This window comes from Parasteatoda tepidariorum, chromosome 8 (assembly GCF_982258835.1).
Source record: "Parasteatoda tepidariorum strain Cologne lab strain chromosome 8, Ptep-v5.0, whole genome shotgun sequence".
NCBI classification, from domain to species: domain Eukaryota; kingdom Metazoa; phylum Arthropoda; class Arachnida; order Araneae; family Theridiidae; genus Parasteatoda; species Parasteatoda tepidariorum.
Genome location: NC_141762.1, coordinates 38,545,195 through 38,566,676, shown reverse-complemented (window position 1 = coordinate 38,566,676; position 21,482 = coordinate 38,545,195). Strand labels below are relative to the sequence as shown.

The following is a 21,482-nucleotide window of genomic DNA, read 5'->3' as shown; positions in this document are numbered from 1 at the left end:
TCATTAAAAAAAATAAAAACTTTTGATAAATATTTATTATTTTATGTTATTTTATTTAATAGTCAAAACAATTCTGAATTATAAGGTACAAAATTTTTTACATTACTTTAAATAATGTAATTTTACATGATGAAATACAAAATTTGAGTGTGATTGGTCGAATAGTTTCTGAGAAATCAAATTTTAAAAAATTGCACTTATAAGTTGTATTACTAAGTCATATTAAAAAAAATTATGACAAATTAATACATTTATTACAGATTAAAAAGTCACACTTTTTGTTGAATAATTTTATTACAAAGAACATTTATTATAACTTCTAAAACAAAAATAAAATAAATTCTTTCTCCCCTAAGATTCAATAAAATAAATAATATTAAATAAATAATATACACCATTTTACATCATAAAAACCATCAATAATAACTTTTAAAATAAATACAGAACAAAACCTCGTTTATAACGAAGGTATGACACCGACACCAACTCCTCCTTCATGTGCGCACATGGATGCAACAAACTCCCAGCGATTGGTTTCTGGATTATAAACTTCAACTGAATTGAGATTAGTTGTCCCATCGTATCCTCCAATGGCATAAAGTTTACCAAAGTTAGCTGCCAATGCCACTCGACTACGCATGACATTCATTGGAGCTATGTATTTCCATTGTTTTGTAGAGGGATTATAAACTTCAGCAGTTAAAAGGAATGTAGCTCCATCGTAACCGCCACAAACATATATGTTTCCATTGAGAGTAGCTACGCCGAGTCTACATCGTTTTGACAGCATAGGTGGCATGTTTGTCCACTGACCTGTTTGTGGATTATATCTTTCCATCTAGGAAAATATAAGAAAATGCAGAATAAATATAGTATACGAAATAAAATTTTTCAAATTAAATTAACTGCAAGTATGCCAACTTGTAATCTATGATTTATTGCTGTTGCTGTAATAACAGATGATGTTCTGTAAGACTATTAAAATCAAAATAAAATATTACACAGTAGTTTAGATATTCAAAAAAACAATTAAAGCAGGAAAAAGCAATAAATACTTACTGATTTGGCAATTAATATTTTATTTTGATTTGGCTATTCTAACTGTAACTATTTTTATTTATGAGTAGGTGTATCGTTTTTAGGTCTTTACTATGTGTACTTTTAAGTTGTGTTTGCTGGTTATTTTTCAATTCTTATAATGTTTTTCTCTTATTTGTCTATCCATTATGGGGCTTCGGGGCACTGTCAGTTTTGTTTTTTCCACTGACAACAGAAAGGCCCTGTGTGTTGGCAGGCAGTGTGTCCCCTGATGAAGTGCTGTCTTGCTAACACATATATATTTTTTTATTGCTTTATCCAGCTTTAATTATTGTTTTTTTCTTTCTTTTTTTTTTGAATATCTAAATTAAAATAAAGCAAATTTGGTTTTAGCTGCTCTAGGTGCTTTTCCATTTTGATTTAATGTTTTAATTGTTAACTTACCTTTTTGTCGCTTTCGGTATTTGTAAATAATTAAAATTCATTTTCTGATTACATTACACAGTATTATGATAATTTAAAAAAAGTTTTTAAAGAATATTTAATACAGTAGATCTCAATTAACTATAGCCAGATTAAACGGATACATTGACTGCTTTTAAGTTCATTGATTAAATTATATTAAGGTCAACAATCTGCTGAGTTAAAAATTAGTCTCCCGCTTAAAAAGATAGTAAAATTAAAAATATTACTAATTTGTGCGCATTTCGACAGGTCCGTTTTTATGTCTCTATTAGTTTTACACAATTATGAAAGTTAGTGTTCACAACTATAATAAAATATGCTGTATTGGGACAAAAACGCTAATCAAATGATGGTTCAGGGAACCACTGATAATTTTTTTTATGATGGTCCAAGTCAAGTTCTAGTGGTTTTCAATAAACAAACCCCTATTAACGTTGCGTCCTGATCAGATTTTATAAAAACATGAAAAAGATTTCTCTGAATTTAAATACAATACAGAAACATAAATGAATACCTCCCTGGGAAAACATAAGAGTTAGTAACAAACTGCAAAAAAAATTGCTAAAATGGAGAAGCTTTCCAAAAATTGAGAAGTGGTATAATTTTAAAATATGAAATTTGTATTTTTTTTTTTTTTTTTTTTTTTTTTTTTTTTTTTTTTTTTTTGGTTTTCAAAATCTTTGAATAACCTTCACTCTCCATTAGTTAAAACTTAATTCACAAAAAAGTTGCACTAGTTGGTAAAATTCTTGAATAATAATGCAAAAATTTAACCCATTAAAGCCTGAATTTTTTTATATGCTGCGCCCCCAAAAAAAGCTATTAAAAAAGTGATTATTTTTTGTAACTAAATGAATATTCTCTTCTGTTATACACTACTTGATATTTGAAAAGAATAAAAAACATTTGTCAAAATGGATTAATTGCATTTTCGTTTCCAAATCTATTTTGCTTGATTTCACATCTGGTGAGATTTGAAAAAGGGTTTCCATTTAGGATCGCTCAAAAACATATCCACTTTTTTCACCTTCAAATTTTTCTTTAACCTAATGAATGACGTTTTAGCATTTTTAAATATACCTCTCCGCTTTTTTTTCTTGGAATTACGACATTTCAACCTATATGTTGTTTAACACTAGAAAGACTGAAACTTAGTATATACCTATATTGCCCAAAAGCAGTCAAAATGACTGGATTGTGAAAGAATAACTAACGAGTAAAGAAATTTGCTTAAAGTTAATTTTTGATATTATTTACAGTTATATAACAAGTTTATAGTAAATATTAACTATAAAAAAATTACATGCTGTACAAAAAGTCACTAAATTCTAAGAAATTGTATCATTATATACATCATTGTTTTTCTAATTGGAATTAAAAAGCAGTCAAAATGACTTTCTTGAGTAATCTAGTGTTAAAATATTAACAAATTTAAAGAAACATATACTAGTTCAATGCAATATGTATATCATTGTACGTGCAATTTATGAGATAATTAAATGTAAGGATGGTGCAAGTCAAATTAATGTTGCAAAATTAAATTATACTAAGTACACCACTTTTCAGATTAAAGCTAAATAGATGTTCGCAAAACATTATCCTTTAGGTTCCTAGAATACTTATCAAAAAATTTCTTTTAAATAAAATACGATTGCTCTACAAATTTTTAATTAAATGAGGAAAAAGTGGAAAATTAAATGAGGAAAAAGTGAAATTTAATACTGAGATTACAGAAATTAATGTAAACTGAAAATTGAATAAAATGTGCATTACATTGACCTGTTATCAGTAAAATTATTGCTCAGCTTAAAGTGAAATAATTAAATGAAGAAACCTCAGAATAATGAAGTAAAATTGTGAGTTTTTTTATTTTGTACTTTAATGCATATGTTACAAAACTTAATTCTTATTTAGAACACTATGAAAAACACAACAAAATATGATGACAAACAGATTGATGTATAGTAAAAAGGTTATCAATAGGCATTTTGTCTATGACATTCAATGATGCAATGAAAATAAGAAAAAAAGGATGATGGGAAAAGAAAATATTTACTATTGCAAAATACAAGTTTTGCTTTACAATAAAATATATAATCCATGTTTTAAATAATTCAAATTAAAATAAATAATTGACACAACTAAATAAATTTGAATAAAAATTTTATTCAACAATTCTTCTGTATACGTTCTCTAAGTTTAACTACATCTCCTAATTAACTACCTAGTTAACTTCTGATGGCAAACATCTTGAATCTATCTACCAATTTAAAGAGATTACTATTAAAACTCGTTTAGGTTCAAAAGAGAAAAATTATTACCATTAAAAAAATTTTCATTTTTAAATTTATATTTTAAAAGTATTTTTTTTATTATTATCAAAAAACGATGAACTGCATAAATTATACATTAAACATTTATAAATTAATTGAAATAAATATCAAAATTTTATACTTAAATAAATATCAAAATTTTATACTTAAATAAATTATTTGCAGAATAAAACCAATAATAAAATATGTAAACTTTACAATATCTTGAAAAATTAATTTTAAATTAAAATTCTACAAAAGAGCAAACAATTTTTTGGAAATCTGCAAATCTTTAAATTTAATTTCAATGTTGTAATTTTATTTAATTATTAAATAAGAACAAATGATTTTTAAACTATTTTAACACTATTTATATAACATATACTATACAATGGAGTTATATAGCAATAGCCTTTAATTTCTAATTACTCATTGTGTTTTAAGATTATTAACCTGTCTGACATCAATTATGTAAGCAATTTTTTTCTTAAATTTTTCCATCTGCACTTTATTTCTTGTTGCATAAAAAAGGTATAACAACAGATTAGTTTATTAAATAAGAAAAAGCCAAGTTAAACAGTGAAAATTTTTTGACAGTTGAAGTTTATTGGGAATTACGAAGAGTTTTTTTATAAAATTTTGAAAATCAAATTTTAAACAAGTCAATGAAATTTAAAAATTATTTGTATTTTTACAGCCAAACTTAGCAAAGAATTAAATTTTCAATCATTAATGAGAGAAGTCATAATAATTGGACACAGCTCTAATTAAACAAAATAACATTAAATGTATTAATACATTAAATAATACATTACAATGTATTAATACATTAAATAATACATTACAATGTATTAATACATTACAACATTAAATGTAAAATAAATAATACAGTACTGAAATAGCAATTTAAAAATAAGAATTTTTATCCTACTAAAAAATGCAAGGTAAAAATAATTTTATGTTTGTTTTTCCATATTTCTGCAGAATTTTTATAGTGGTTCCAAGAAATAATTCTAATATCAAACTCTGATTTTCTTTTCAAATCAACATTTATACCAACGTTCATTTTTCAGAATTGAGTATTTAGTTAAAGTTCAGATATAACAAGGAGGAATATTCAACTAGAAATATATATATATATATATTTAGTTGTATTATGTGAAAAATAATACCAATATCTGACATATATAAAAATATGAACTATAATAATAAAATGAGTTTATCTTTTCTCTTATAACTCTAAAACTGTTTGTGCAAAAATGTAGACAGTGAGTGAAAGTTGTAAGTTTAGCAATGAGTTCTAAGAGCATTCTAAAATTATTAGTTTATAGAAGAGATGTGTATGAAAAACAAATTTTTCTCATGAGATTGATGAAAAAAGAACACCGCCAATAGTTGGATATAAATTGCATATGATTATTTTGTACTTATATAAAAGTTATTATATATGTTATTATGTAAATTATTCATAGTTTTTGTAAGCTTATAGCTCTATTTAATCAAAAGCAAGTTTCACTAGATGTTTATTACACACGGTTTAATAATTACATTTGGACTTCTATTTAACGAGATTCCATTTTTCGAAGTGAATTTTCTATTTAACAAACTTTTCTTTCAGATACACTTTCTCTATTTCTCAAAATATTATAGAACATTTCAAAGTTGTTAATGCATTTTATGGGGGAAATAAACCTTGAATTGATTTTTGAAGCCACTCAACTTTTAGAGAAAGCCGCAAAATCCCTTTCTCTTTTTCAGTAGCAATTTATTTTATCAGTAGCAATTTAAGTTAAGAATGCATGTGGTAATATATGTTTAATAATACTTTTATAATAAATGCAGCCATTATTTTATTCATAAATTGAGTTTTTTTTGTTGAAAATGTATGTAGCATGATAGTGTAACACTGGATAATGTTTTGCTCTATTCTTGCTTTCCATGCAAATTTATTTTATGGTTAAGATTTATAAAATAAATAGTAGATACTAGTTTACAAGATAAAGGTGTATCAATTGCTACATTTTAACTATATCTAGTGTTTAGGAATTTAAAATCTGTTTTGTGTTGCTTACTTGAAAAGGTTTGTATTTCAAAAGGTGATTTTCTATTAACCAAATTTTCCATATAACGAACTTATTATTGGGATTTTGCGACTTCAGTAAATAGAGGTCTGATTGTATATATTTTTGATTTGTTACTTTAGGTAAGCCCAAGTACAGTAAGACCTCGATTATCCGAGTTAATTGGGACCGCTAGTACCTCGGATATCGGAAATCTTGGTTAATAGGAGCCATGTATAAAAACCTTCCGTGCTTGCGAATTTAACTACTTTTAAAGTAAAAAACAATAGAACGTTTTTTAATTGATAAAAATAAACATAGGTGAACTTATGCTTCACAGCTAAAAAGACTTAAAAAGGAAATCAGCTCTAGTAGTAAATTTTAAAAAGTAAAATGGATTTTTTTTTAACTATACTTAGTTAAATATCGAAAGACGCATTTTCAAAAATTACACAAATCTCAAGAAAATGTTGTATTTTTAAAATTTACATGATTAAACTTACAAGTCACATGACCACTGTTAACAAAGCATTCATGGGTGTTGTCTTCTCAGAGTGTAATATTTCATGGAAGTTGAGTGCTTTTGTGGGGAATTAGTGCCTGTAACACGGACAACGAACTGATATGTGTATAGTTTCTTCCAAGCTCATTTTGGAGAGGAGAAAAAAAATTTAGACTTCGTTATTGCCTCGGTTAACAGAAACCTCGGTTAATCGAAGCTCGGTTAGTCGAGGTTCTACTGTAAAACCAACGGATGGACAGCACAGAATAATTAATATTTTGAAAGCTATCTGAAACCATGAGGTTGTTTTTTTTTAATAATCATACTTTTGAAGCAAATTTCTATAATTCTAAAAAATGTAAGGTCAAAGGTAATTGAAATAAAAAATTACAGTAGTTATGAACTTATTGCAAACTATGAAAAAATACCATGGAAGAACACAAATAATAATAACTGTGTTTGTCAATGTCTTTCACTTTTTGATATGATTGTGTAATATTAATTAATATTGATTCATTGATGATTTATAATTATTTATTTTCATTTACTCAGATAATATGACAGTTTAAAAAGAGAAAAATGTGGCACAATGAAAAGCATAGTAGCAATAAAATATGAATTAAATGTAATTATTAGTGCCATAAATATGTATGATAATGATAGTTATGCATGATACCCATATCTATGATGCATGATAGTGTAATGTTAATATAATATTGATTCATTGATGATTATTCAGGTAGTAAGATAATTTAAAAAGAAACATGTGATACAAAAAAGGCATAATAGCAGTAAAATATAAATTAAACATAATTATTTGTGTTATAAATATGTTTTCTATTGATAATTACGTATAATTATCATATTCATGCATTTTATTGATATTCTAAAAAAAAATTTTAAGACATTGTAATGTAAGTATGCTTACTGAATCAAAGATAGAAAGACCATCATGACCACCCAATGCATATATATGGTCATCAAAGGCTACAACACCAGCAGCACTTCTATGTTTTGACATGCTAGTAACCATAGACCACCTATATAATGACATACATTTTAATTTTATATAAAGTTTAACTAATAACTACACAATATATCAGTGGCATAATATTATACACATTGTTTCAATATCATCATGATGTATATTATATACTATAATGATTAAAACAATTATTTTACTGGTATAGGTGGCCAAATAACTTGCTCAATCAGCTAGAACTACATATAATTATTATTTTAAAAGTTTCCAATAATTTTTCCCTGTAAATTAATAAGAAAAATATCAGATTTCTAATGAATAAATATGTAGCAAATATCAAAATTTCAAACCGTAAGAAGTTAAAAATTTAATTTTGAAATATTTTTACTTTTTTCTGTATAACACAATACCACTTTCTGAAAATAATTAGGGGCACTCAGATTCAGAACATTTTTCGGTTCTTTTAATCTAATACTAACATCCATAAGACAAAATACAGTTTTAGCATTTGTCATACTGAAGTGATCTAAGATTTCCTTAATATAAGCTTGTTGATTCATGGCTATAATTATGTTTTTTATTTTAAATTAATTCCTAGGCAAAATTTAACAAATCCTAGATATTTCATTTCAAATTCTTCATTAACCCCATTAAAGCACGAGTTTTTTTTTCTTCCGGAAAAACTGGTAAAAAATATCAAGTTTTTCTTTTTCACAGAAAATGAATATACAAGTATAGTTTAAGTTATTTTTTCTTATATATATTTAAAATTTCAATATATCATTGTACTAAAGTTCCATTAGTTAAGAAACACTTTTTAATATGGTTATCAGAGATGCAAGTCCAAAATCAGAAAAATAAAAATTTAAAAATATTGCATTTTAAATTTAATTTTTAACAAATTTAAACATATTATATAAAACAAAAAAAACATACCCATTGGTTTCAGGATCATAACATTCAACAGTATTTAATGATGAAATGCCATCATACCCTCCACACACATAAAGTTTGTTAAAAAGAGTAGCAGCCCCAACAGCACTAAAGTAAAAATAATAATAAATGATTAAATAAAATAAAAAATAGAAATCCAAAGACCATGAATTTTTAAAGTTGAATCAAAAAAATTATTTTCTTTTAATTAAATAGATGCAAAAGCACACCTGACTATCAATCACTATTTATACTATATCTAATAAATATCAAAAAGTAAACAAAAGTAAGACAAATATAACATTTTATGAAACAATTAGAAAATCATCTAATATATTAATAAAATACACATCTGATCAATCAGTTCAATTTGTTATGCTATGGACTCCACACCTGAACACTTTGCTCACCAACATCAACAGTTGTTTTTCAATAATTTTTTTCTTGATGATAAGCGGAGCGTTATATCATAATTCTAAGTTATTCAACTAAACGAACCTAAAATTTCAACTGTATTAAAACTAGTGGTTTCAAAAAAATCAGGACAATATTTTGCAAAAAAATGTATACGTACAGAAAAAAATGTATACATAAATAAACAAACAAAAAGAGAATATAATATATCCCAACCTGGGAACAAAGATCATCGAAATAAGGAGAAGAAAGAAACTATGAAATTAAATCATTACTTGTAGATGGATATTAAAAAGTATAAGACATTTTGATTTTGTAATAAATGAAATGAGTAGAACAAAAATGAAAAAACAATATTTCCACTGTAAGTTAAAGGACTAGAGAAAAATGTTAATGAGTTTTCTCTTTGATTTAGCAAACAGAAATATTAAGAAAAAAATTGTGACAGTAGAAATGACGAGTTTCTTTTTTGTAAGATGACCAAAAATCTGAAAGATTAACAACTAGAACAATTTAAAACGATTAAATTTTGCGATTTATACTAAGATTATTAATTTTAAAACCTGCATTTGTGATCATTGAAATCAGGATGTTATGAACCCACACAAAAATCAGGAATATTGTGACAAAAAGCTAAAAATAAGGACAATATTTTGCATCAGGAAAATCAGGACAATTGTGAATTCTATTTTAGTAGATTTGATTTCAACGAATTCAGTTCTGATTTTATAGGGATGCAATTTAAACCTAATAATTTAATATTATAACTTCATCCACGTACTTGTATTTTAAATTCTTATTTCATTTCAGGATACAATAAAAACCTGTAAAATATATTCTGCAATACTAAAAAAAGTTAATTTCTAATTTTACTATAAAATTATAAATTGTCATGTTGCATTCTTTATTCTAATCACATACATTGGCAGAACCTAGTTACACATAATACTTATATTATTTCAAATTGTTGGTGAGAGACCCAACAGAAAAGAGAGTTGGTGGCTGCTTCGTTTTTATTTAACTCACAAAAACTTAAATATAAAGATAATTTTATTTCAGAACTATATTGAGTACAGGCACATAAAAACTGTCACATTACGAAACAAAAAATACATTAGACTTTCAAACATTTTTAAATGCAACCATATATAAATGTTATAATATTATTTGACATAATTAATAATTGCATTACAAACCTTCTTTTACAATTCATAGATGCGGCAGTAGACCAAGTACGATGACCTGGATCAAAGACTTCAACTGTACTTAGTCGTTCTGTTCCATTGTACCCACCTATAGCATACAACTTATTGTGCATGACTGCAACACCAACCCTACTCCTTAACATTGTCATGGCTTCAGCCATTTGCCAACGTCCAATTTTAGGGTCATACACCTCCACTGTGCTTAAAGAATCACCTGCAAAAAAATGACAACTTATTTATAACTATTAATATATATTATAAAGTATACTGAACAAAAGTATGAGCAAAAATTTTAAATTCACACAAAGTACAGAACTTAATATGTTAACTAACAGTTTTAGCAACTAATGATCATATCTGAAAATAAATTGATAATAGTTAAGCATATTAGGTAAAAAGTTAAACATCATAAAACTCAAAAGAAGGTTTAAAAAATGTTACAAAGTAAACAAAAGTGAAGGGAATATTTCAGAGTTAAAACAAAATTAAACATATTAGGTAAAAAGTTAAACATCACAAAACTCAAAAGAAGGTTTAAAAAATGTTACAAAGTAAACAAAGATGAAGGAAATATTTCAGAGTTAAAACAAAATTGTATAACTTTTTAAGATAATCTCTTCCCATGTGATTTTAATAAAATTACAATGTTTTTATTTCTTTCAATGGAAGTTAATTTTGAAAATAAAAATATTAAATCAATAAATGAAATACGTAGATATGATGAAGTTACCAGGTTTAAAATATATTAAATGCAAAAACAATTCCTCAAAGTTATATGCTTTTCCTGATTTCTTTACTTTGCATGTATTGTAACTAGGACTGGGCTATAAATCGATATATCGCGACATATCGATTTAACGCCTATATCGGCAAACCGATACAGCGACTTTCATTCCAAGCGATGCATCAGAAATCTGATTTAAGCCGTCGAGTGAAGAAGACGATATAACGATATAGCGATACACGCAAGGACTTTCTCTTACGTTCCGATGCCAACTCGCGCTGTGGAAGACGATATTGTTTCGTTATGTTGAGACGGCCTTGACTGATGAGCGGTAGAATCAGAATCACTTTTGAGACCTTATATCGTTATATCACATGTTCGTTTTCGCAACTTCGCGATTTGAAATCGTTTCTTGTAGATTATTTTCAATGGGATTAACTTCGTGATCGCCGTCGTAACCTTGTTCTGAACGCAATCTATTATTGAAAAGAATTTATAAAGAAAAGTTTCTTCATTAATTAGGTAAGTTTTTTATTTATTTTCTGACAAAACTTTTTTTATATTTTTAAATGTGAAAATTATCGGAAATCTAATTTAAGGCACCCATAAGGAATTAAATTACAAAGTAAACAAATTTGTTAGATTATTTTTTTACTTTCTTTTAATTTATTAAAAACCTTTCGGATAAAACTTCTAATAATTTAATGGGCTTCTATTACTGATTTTAAATTTATAAATCTTGAGTTGTTTTTATTTTTAGAAATAAAGTTAAAACAAAACTTATTTTTTGGACATAAGTCAATAAACTTTATTTGTTCAAAAGAATTTGAAAAGTTTGCGAATTTTATTCATTTCTTTTTTTTTTATCAATTACTACTTCGTTTTATTAGAGAGTAAAATCATTATTTTTTTTTAATTTTCGTTTTATATTATTAGTTAATTAGCTAAATATATTACCGAATATCACAATTCTTTTGTTTTTATTTTTAAGAATTTAATTAAGAAACTTTGCCTTACTTTGTTTTTCGTTCATAATTCGGTCATTATTTAATTTAATTTAATTATTTATATGAAATAATAATAAAAATAGTGTTTAAGAAGCATTTTTTTTTCTAAAATTTATTTAGCTCTTTGTTTTAAGCATACAAATAATTTTTTAACGAACTTATTTTTTAAATTTTGTTCCTATGCTGTTAGGTAAATATATTGATAAATTTCACTTTTATTTATTTTTTTATTTTTAAACTAAGAAATCTTTAGTTATTTGCGTGATCATTTTTAGAAAATATAACAAAACTTGTGTTTACTTCTTCATTAAGAATTTGAACATTACGATCGAACTTAATAATTCTGTAATTATTTACGCATAATAGTACAAGCAAATATTGATTTGTTAAAAAAAGTATCTTTTTTTAAAAAAAAAAAATATTTTTAACACTTTGTTTTAAGTGTATAATGAATTTCTTAACAAGCTTTTTTTTTAATTTTTTAAATTTTCTTTCAATAATTTCAGCTAGATATCTTTATAAAATTCCCTTTTTATTTTTAAACTGAGAAATCTTTCAGAGAACGAAAATTTTAAGAAATTATTACAAATCTTATGTTTACTTTTTAGTTTAAAATTCGAAATTTTAATTTTAAACTTCGGCTTTTAGTCAATCTAACTTTTATTTTAATTAAAATATATTTTGAAATTTTAAAATCAGCTTTTGTTTAATAACAATATTTTTTTTCATTAAGGGTGTTTTAGGGGTTAACTTAAATTAAGACTGCTTATACCTTATAAACGATAAAGAAGTGCAAATATTTCATTCTGTATCTACACACATTTTTTCAATAAATATTTTAAGTAAGATTTGTACATCTTAGTCAATTTATTTAATATCTTTCTTTAGCAAAACATATATATTTTCAAATTTATAAATTGATTTAAATCAATATGCGTATGAAGTCTTGATAGAAATCTGACTTTCTGTGCCTTAAAGTAAATGAAATTCAAAAATACTATATCGCGATACATCGCTATATCGCGATTCAAAACTGACGATATATCACGATATATAATTTCTAATATCGCCCAGTCCTAATTGTAACATCTTTGCATGTATTGTCTACTATAAATATTACATCGAATGTTTTGAAGGAATAATTTGTTTAGAAGAAGTTTTAGCTGAATAGTTGTATGTATCATGAAAAATGTATACTCAAAATTTAAAATCAATAAAAAGTTTCAATTGTTGTTGCAAATCAATGCGTCGTTATTTTACATTAATATTGTTATTTTAGAATTTGAAACTAAAATTTGTATTACAGATAGGAATTTTAAAAAATTTTAATTCATGTTTTTGACCATCAAAAAAAAAAATTAGGCTCATTTCCAGAGATCTAAATCTAGAATTTAATGTTTCTCAATTTGACTAAAAATTCTTTTGTTAAATATAAGACAATAGTAACAGATTTTTTTTAAGTTGAAATTTTGAATTTTGAAGAAAAAAAAATTTCTGATGATACACAATACTAAATAGGCTTTTATAATCAATATTTCAAAATTAAAAAATCCTAAAAAAACGAAATATACCTGATTTTGTGAGTCCACCAACAGCATATATACACCCAATAATATCAGGACAACATCTAGGACGTGTTCTGAAACTCTGTAACAATGGCCGTCTTTCAGGCATTAGATGATAATCTTTTGCCTCATCCAGCAAATCTCTACATTGATGTGAAGTTCTGATTAACTCTTCAGTAGCAACATGATCAGTTAGGTATTGAGGTGTTAATAAAGGCATTCGCACCTGAGTGAGCAATTCTGGCAAATGCTTCATCCGAGCCAAATCATTTTTTACCCAAGCCATAACAGATTCAAACACCTAATTAAATCAATATTTAGAACTCATTTATAAATATTTTTATGAAATAATGGGCGAGTTCTGTTCAGGGAGTGAGTGGGGCTCATTTTAAATCTCTTCAATAGATAAAATTGTATGCATTCTCCCAACTACATACGTTCCAAACAATCTAGATCATGATTTGCAACAAATCATTATAGCTCTTTATTTGGTAAAATATTTGTTTTCTAACGTTTAAAATAATTCTGTAAGTAAAAACAAACTATAATACAGTTTTTTTTAATGCCCGTCTGGGGAATGACATTTTGTCAATACAGGCATCTTAAGGGCAGATTTGCTGGCTACACTTTCAGGGGCACCATATTAGGTGGGCCAAAGTTGCTCCCACAGTAAGGACAGATAGCACAGAGAATGAAAAGACACTCATGCCTTGCACGGGATTCGAACCCAAAACCTTTCTGATGCAAGGCCAGTTCCCTGACCCCTACATAGATCGGTCGGCCTATAATATAGTATATTAATATTCAATTCATAATTTACAGAAACTTAGGGACTATTTCCATGACATAGTTAAGCAGGTTAATACTAAACTGCAGCAAATCTATTTTCTAATATATACCTCAAACTAACTTTCATTTCAATTAAATTACAAAAAAAAAAGGGGGGGGAAAGGTACATGCTCTGTAACCTTTCTTTCCCATTTGAAACACAAGTGTATCATTCAAACATTTTAATTAACTCTAAATTATTTGTATCTTAAAGAGATAAATATCCTTAAACTTTAACATTGAAATATTTTTAACATATGGCAATGGTTTTGATGATTCAAAGCATGCTCCCTGTCATAGAAATTGCCCATTACAATATATTGTTTTTTTTAAATCACATAAACAAAGATATCAACTTATTTCAAACAGTGGAAGGATACACTTTTTGATAAAATTAAAATATGTCTTTACTTGTTCTTCAGTGGTGGTGTGTAATTCATCTCGGCCAACAATATCTCTAATATCAGAAAATTGCAAATTCAAAAACTCCTCAGAACGTGCAACTTCAATAAAGTGCATTTGAATGAATCGATTTGTTGCATCGACGAGCATTGAACAACCAAGGGCATCAGCAAATGTTCTAATACCTAAAACATTATTGGGATGCAACCTAAAAAAAAATTCTTACTGTTACATTGCTTAGTAGTCTAATCATTTGAATATGCTACAAAATATCCTTAATAAATACAATATGCATATAAATATGAAATATTCATTTTTTACTACTTTAATAGAAACTTCAGGATGAAAAAGACTTCTGAAAACAAATGATTCTCATAAAGTTCAGAGACTTCTGAATCAAATTACAACAAATATCAGAGATAATTATTTCAGAAACTTAAAAACAGGGTTCATAAGGGTTTTTTTTTTTTCCTTTTTTGGAAAAAAAATTGTACAAAGATTTAATACAAAAATATTTTTTAAAACTAAATTCATTTAAAAATTTTAATATAATGCTAAAAAATTTCAATTTGTTTCTACTTTTTATCTATATTTATTTACAACTTAATATTCTTATGTTACCTTTCTTAAGAAAAAATGTGGTCTGAGAAATTTGGATATAAAATTTTCTTGTATTTGATAGTTTTTAGTCAAAAGACTCAAAATACCTGGAACTCTTTTCTATTATCCATTATAACACTCAAATTAAATTTATTACTATGCATCAAAGTGAATAATTTAATTTTATTTATTTTGTTTAAGAGGTAACAAAAAATCCAAATCACTAATTTCCAAAAACTGAAAATCAAAATCATAATATAAAGAGAAACATACATATCAAAATAATAATGTATCTAAAATCATATAGATCAGAATTGTACATATGATATCATTTAAAATACAGCATTTGTTTGAACACAATAAATATACAGAGCAAAAACTAAAATAAGGTAATACTGTAAATTAATTTAGTGCATACCTTTTTTTCATAAATTCACAACAAGCATCCCGAACTTTATGAAGCTGAAGAAATGATGCACCAACAAGAACCGATTGTACATTTCTTGAATTTATATATATTTTTCCGCTATAAGCAAAATCAATTAATAAATCCAATGCCCTAAAAATAAAAATGAGGAAAAATATTATCGTTTTCAATGCAATTGGAAAATTCAAAGTAAATATTGTTAACAGGGCAAATTTAGATTGGATCATAAAACTATCTTACAAATATTCTAAAACTGTCACTTCATTATCCTGAAATTTAATTGATAAAAATTAAACATAAATAACATTAAATGTAGCAATAGCATTGTTAAATACTGTAATATTCAAAAATCAACCTTAAATGTGAGATAAATTTTAAAAAACAGAAATAAAAATCTCGAATTTCTATAATTTTTAAATATGTAATGTTTAAAATCTTCACCAAGTCAAAATTGGTAGAACGTATATAGGCAACACATTTGAAAAAAAAAATAATAATAATGGAAAAGAAATGAGGAAGGACTGAAATATGAATCATTATAATCAGACAAAATAATCAGTGCAATAATCTCCTAAACCAGTATCAGATCCCTTTAAATGGAGTGTAATGCTTCTGATTTGGTTTTTAGAAACACTAAAACAAGGGAGTTATATTTCAGTACTTCCTTGTTTTATGCATGCAGTGTTTTCACTACGCCGCGAGAACGTGAGAATCTCACATATTTTTTCTTTTCTCGCATTAAAACATTATTATCGCGAGAAATTTGCACATTCTATTAACCAGTTTCAAAATTCGCGAATTTCTCGAATTTTGAAAAAAATTTCTCGTTGCGCCATTTAGAATAAAATCCGCTTCACTTTTCTTCCTGGATCTTTCATTACATATTTTCAACATCTGCCTCATTATCTAGCTTCCCTATTTACCAGTATTGTTCTTCAGAACGCATTTCTCTGCAACCACATGTTTACCGTAGGTAAGGTTTCTTCATGAAAGACGCTAAAATTTTTTGCGCATTAATGTAAGATAGACAAATACCTTGTAAAGGCAATATCTTCTACTCTGAAACGAACAAATGAAAATTAAACAAATGTGGGTAGAAACGATCAAAACGAAACAAATACGCATTTGAGCAACCTAATGAAAATAGCTGATGAAAAAGTAAATGTAGAACATTTTCCATATGATGTGCAGCAAAAATATTCAATGCTTTAAAAATTAGAAGATGTTAAAAATGTATTATAATTAAAGAAAAAAAAAATTTCCAAATCTCTTTTTTTTTTTTTTTAATTTTTTGAAATCTCACTTAACTTTTTGAAATCTCACCCTGTTTTTGAGAAAGAGTGAGAAACTCTCACCCATTTTTTTTTTTTTTTTTTTTTTTTGTGATGAAAACACTGCATGTCTCTATGAAAAAAGTTTGAGTTCTGGAAAACTGCCACCTACTTTGCAGAAGGATAAAGAAGAAGAAAATAAGCTGGGTTTGTGACGTCATCCAACAGTTGAGAATTTCTTAATATGTAATTACTGCTTCAGTTTTAGAATGCAGCTTTTTCTTAGCAAGAAAGGTTTCTCATCTAATTTCACTTAAGTCACTTTTTATTTGCTTTTAATGCAATGCTATACCTATGATAAACATGTAACATTCAATTTATTTATTTAACATAATGAAATTTTGTTTTAGTCCGGCTTTATATGCATTTTCAATTGGCTTATAAAAAACTTAAAATTATAATGTCATGTAGATTTCTTTTGTTTCACAAATTTTAAAACTCTTGAAAATATAATAATGACATATAAACAGACCTGTGAAAGTGGGTACTGACTAATGAAATCTTACTTTCTTAAAAAAATAATAGTTAAAATTTAGAGATTTAAATCTTTTGACACCTTGAATCATAACTAATACCAATAAAATATAAAAAATAAAAATGCTTACTCAGGGTCAATTTCTTTGATAGTTATTTCCTTTTGGGTTGATTCCACCATATCATGAGTAAACATTGCATGAAAATAAGGGATTGTGCCAGCTAATATAACTCGATGAGCAAAGAAACGATTATTGTCAACCTAGAAAAAAAATTATAGAAGAAAGTCTCATATTGTCAAAAGATTAACAAGTTAAGAGAAAATGTAGAATCTAATCAATATGGATAAAACACATTACCTTATGTTATTTCAACATATAAAATTAATAATCCCAAAAACTCTGTTCCAAAAAATCAACATACTTCATTAATTTTGAAAATTATTATGGTGGAAAAACTTGACATGTTTAGAGTGTCTATTCTCAAAATGCATGAGATGAAATTCACTTTGACGCTAGTTTGCTTTCCTTAATAATAATAACTCCCCAATAACTTTCAAAGCTAATGAAGTTTTTCTGATAGTAAGTTAACATTTCCATGCAGTTCGATTTTACAAAATAAAAATACAAACTTACTATTGAATTAATATTAAAAAATGTATATGCATTTCTGCCATTTAGGGACGTACATTATTGTTTTACATTATTAATTTATTTATTGTTATTAGTATCATATAGTAAAATCTATTTTAAAGAAATCTAAGCAATCAGCAAATTTACCCGAAAATTAATATATATCCTTATTTACAAATATACATGCATACTAAATTATAATGGATAATTTATTCATTTATCATTTACTTATAAATAAAAACATACAAATCTAAATGAATAAAAAATCAGTCAAGTCTGTTTGTCCATTTCCTAACGCACTGAAAAATTGGTAAAGTATAATTGATACCAGTGATGTTTAAACAATTTTGATAATAGGTACTTACTAGATATTACTCTGATAATTTATAATTCACTAGTATCAATAATTTAGCGATTTTCTAATGCCCTCAGAAATGCGGTAGCATCAATCAGTCTCAGTGTCATGAAATTCCACCTTTTTCTAGCATTACACATGAACACGTTGTGACAAAATATCAATTAAAAATCTTCCTGCAAGTAATTTGTAGACTCATGTAACTAATTTCAACCCTTTAATCGCCCTCTTTGACAAAATTTGTTTGAAAAGCACAGATTTTCTTAAAAGTTATTTTTAATTATTATAAAACTCTATATTGATTACTATACTTGGAGCATATATTTCTTTAAATTAAGCAGGTTTTTGCTTAAATAAAACTAATTATTGACATACTTTGTTTTACCTTACCAGGGGTCTGTTTAGAAGAAATTTCGGTCCGCTAACGGGCCCTTCACAAAATATCTTTTCATAAAAACGGACCCTTCATAAAATATTTTAACTTATAAACGGATCCTTCACAAAATAATTCATCTTTTAATCGGACCCTTCACAAATTTGTTTATCTTCATTATTGTTCTGTTAATCGAATAAACCCTTTCGAGGAAGATGGGGAGAAGAAAGACTGATGTAAACAGGGTTGGCTTTTTGCCGGCAGAAACTGGTTTTTGCCATGCCAGTGGCAGAAGCCGGTTATAACCGGCAAAAACTGGCAGAAACTAAAAAAACTTCTATATTAGTTCTAGTAATTGCTTAATGACATTTTGTTTAAGTAAACTGAAAATTTTAACTCCATGTAACTGTAACAAACTTTTTAATTCATTGTTTGTAAATATATATTATTTTGTTTATATTAAATATAAAGAGAGCAGTACATCAAATATTTATATAAAATGAAGAATAAAGTAATGTAATAATAAATATAAATACTAGATTTTCGTTTATTATATTAAATTCTGAAATTCAGTAATTATCATTTAACTCTTAACATAACTGAATAGAGCTATTTTCAAATAGTTTTTTTCTTTTCAAGACATAATTTGCATGGCAACAATCCAAATATTATAACAATAACAGTTTGAATCTTTTGTGGATGGCAATGCCTGCTGGTTCAGCTGGATTTGATAGAAACTTCTCAAATTTCTTGTTCGTGCATAGCAAATTGAGAAATTGTTTAGGTTTAGAAACTGCACCAAAACTTGTCTTTTGTTATATAATACTGCAGAGTGCAAACAATGTAATATTTGAATTTGAATGGTGATAATTTTGTAAATAAATTGTACTTTGTTTAACATTTAATTGTTTTTTCTATGAATTATCCATTATGTCAACCTCAGTACTTACTTTTATGTCATTTTCCGAATTTCTGCCACAAACGTGGCAGAAAAGGGTTTTTGCCATGCCGGTTTTAACCGGTTTCTACCAGTGGTTTTAACCACCTTGGCAGAAACTTGCCAACCTTGGATGTAAACAAACTAAATTCTGTCTTCCGCAGACGCTTCTTCCTTTATTCGTCTGAAATGAATATTTTGTGTTCAACAGGATAGGCTGAATACTAAATATTTGTATGTTGCATCTCTAATTTAGTTGCAGCAATGGCTGCTTATTTTCTTAAATTTAATTTTCTTAATTATAATTTCACAGTGTTGAGCATATTCTTGTTATTTATTTATAATTTAAAAACTCCTTGAAAAAGTTTTTTTGCAATAATGGACCCTATTTGCACAAATTCACAAAAGCAGGATCCTGGTTGAACGAGCTTGACTAAACGTTTATTTTATACTCACAAATTAAGAGTAATTTTTTCACAATTTTACAAAAATGGACCTTTCACAAAATGTCTGGACAGACCCTTGCTTGCAAATTTTCAGTGAATGCTCTTTATGCATATGTGGAGATGAGTAATAGCGTTACAATTCACTAGTACTAAATTACTTTATAATTTTATGTTAAAGAGATAAATTGATCACTAATCCATCCAGACCTGGATCATATAAATTGGGCAAAAAAACATACCTATCTTTCATATCCCATTAATCTTACACGAAGTTTTAATTATATTTAAATATAGCATATATTTCTAATTAAAATTGTTAAAATGCTTTTTTTTCACAAATTTGTAATGTTTTTACATTTTAATGAGATTTAGTTATTACATAAATATTAAGTAAAAAAATATTTTTTTATGTAATATAGTATTTTTTAAATAAAAAGTGAAATAGTTTAATAAACAAATAAGCGATCATTTATGTTATCAAACATAGTAAAGAAACTAATACAAAAAGTCTTAAAAACAAAATATTGCAATATATACAAAATATTACAAAAATGAAATATTGTATGCAAAGTATTTTCAACAGATTACTATTGATGAACAAATATACAGCAAGCATACTTGTAACACAACATCACAAAGCTTTTCCCTTTTTCTAATATCTTCAAAATTTGGAAACGAATTAGCAGCTAAATCTTCTTGTTCAAAAAGAAATTCATCTTCTTGAATTTTTTCATTCATTTTCCACTTATGAGACCAATAACTCATACTCAAATAAGATATTAGAAATATTCTTATACTATCACTTAACGGAAGAAACAAAAAAGTTTAAATAATTTCCATATCTTTGAAAACAAATGAAGAGATACATGGAAACTAAAGAAATTAAGATAAAAAATTCGTGAAATTATTTATTTATAAATATTTGTCATAATAAAAATAGAAATCAAAACTATAAAGAAAAACTAATTCAAATATGAAACTTGATGCCAACAGTTGCAAACAATTAGTTTAATAAGCAAAGGCTTAAAGATAATTCTCACTGCAAATAATTTTCTCAAACGCATTTGTAAATTAAGGAACCGTTCTTGTTTGCGAAAACATGAAACAAACTGAACGCACACATAACGGCAAGAAACAGAGAATACGGAATCCCTCTCAAGATTTCATTGTGGCGCCATCTCTGGTGTTTTCTGTAAAATGATTTAAATAATAAATAATAAACTTACTACTTATTTAGACTTAAAAAACTCCACATTTTATTTTAAATTGAGTATAATGAAGAAATCATATTCTAAATGGAATAAAAAAAACAAATTCATTTATTCTACTTATCAAATAAATTAACTGAATGAATATTAATAAAATAAAATAATTAGTACTAATAATGGAACGAGAAAGTAAATAAATGAATTCATTCTATTTAAAATTAATAAATCTAAGTTTAATATAATGTATGATGTTAATATATGG

General features: G+C 26.1%; 1 protein-coding gene across 2 annotated transcripts; it reads right to left on the bottom strand.

Annotated features, from left to right (window-relative positions):
- Positions 1-250: 250 nt before the first annotated feature.
- On the bottom strand, positions 251-21,043 carry KLHL18 (Kelch like family member 18). Of its 2 annotated transcripts, none has more exons than XM_071181492.2 (9): positions 20,631-21,043; positions 17,401-17,531; positions 15,456-15,596; positions 14,447-14,645; positions 13,214-13,508; positions 9,903-10,125; positions 8,296-8,400; positions 7,306-7,417; positions 251-838 (listed from the first exon to the last, which is right to left on the bottom strand). In XM_071181492.2, the coding sequence occupies exons 1-9, from the start codon at positions 20,775-20,777 to the stop codon at positions 458-460; spliced, it is 1,734 nt and encodes a 577-aa protein (XP_071037593.1). In that variant the 5' UTR covers positions 20,778-21,043; the 3' UTR covers positions 251-457. The 2 variants fall into 2 exon arrangements, with proteins under 2 accessions (XP_071037593.1, XP_087006257.1); XM_087150131.1 differs by lacking the exon at positions 20,631-21,043 and adding an exon at positions 19,580-19,730.
- Positions 21,044-21,482: the final 439 nt, after the last annotated feature.

Bases quoted from the DNA above. Each gene is read 5' to 3' on its own strand.
- KLHL18 (XM_071181492.2), bottom strand. From the start codon at position 20,777: ATGAGTTATTGGTCTCATAAGTGGAAAATGAATGAAAAAATTCAAGAA. The intron at 13,509-14,446 runs GTAAAGACATAT...TGATTTAATTAG, and splicing joins ACACCACCACTGAAGAACAA to GTGTTTGAATCTGTTATGGC. The intron at 7,418-8,295 runs GTATGTTTTTTT...GTCATTATATAG, and splicing joins TATGATCCTGAAACCAATGG to GTGGTCTATGGTTACTAGCA.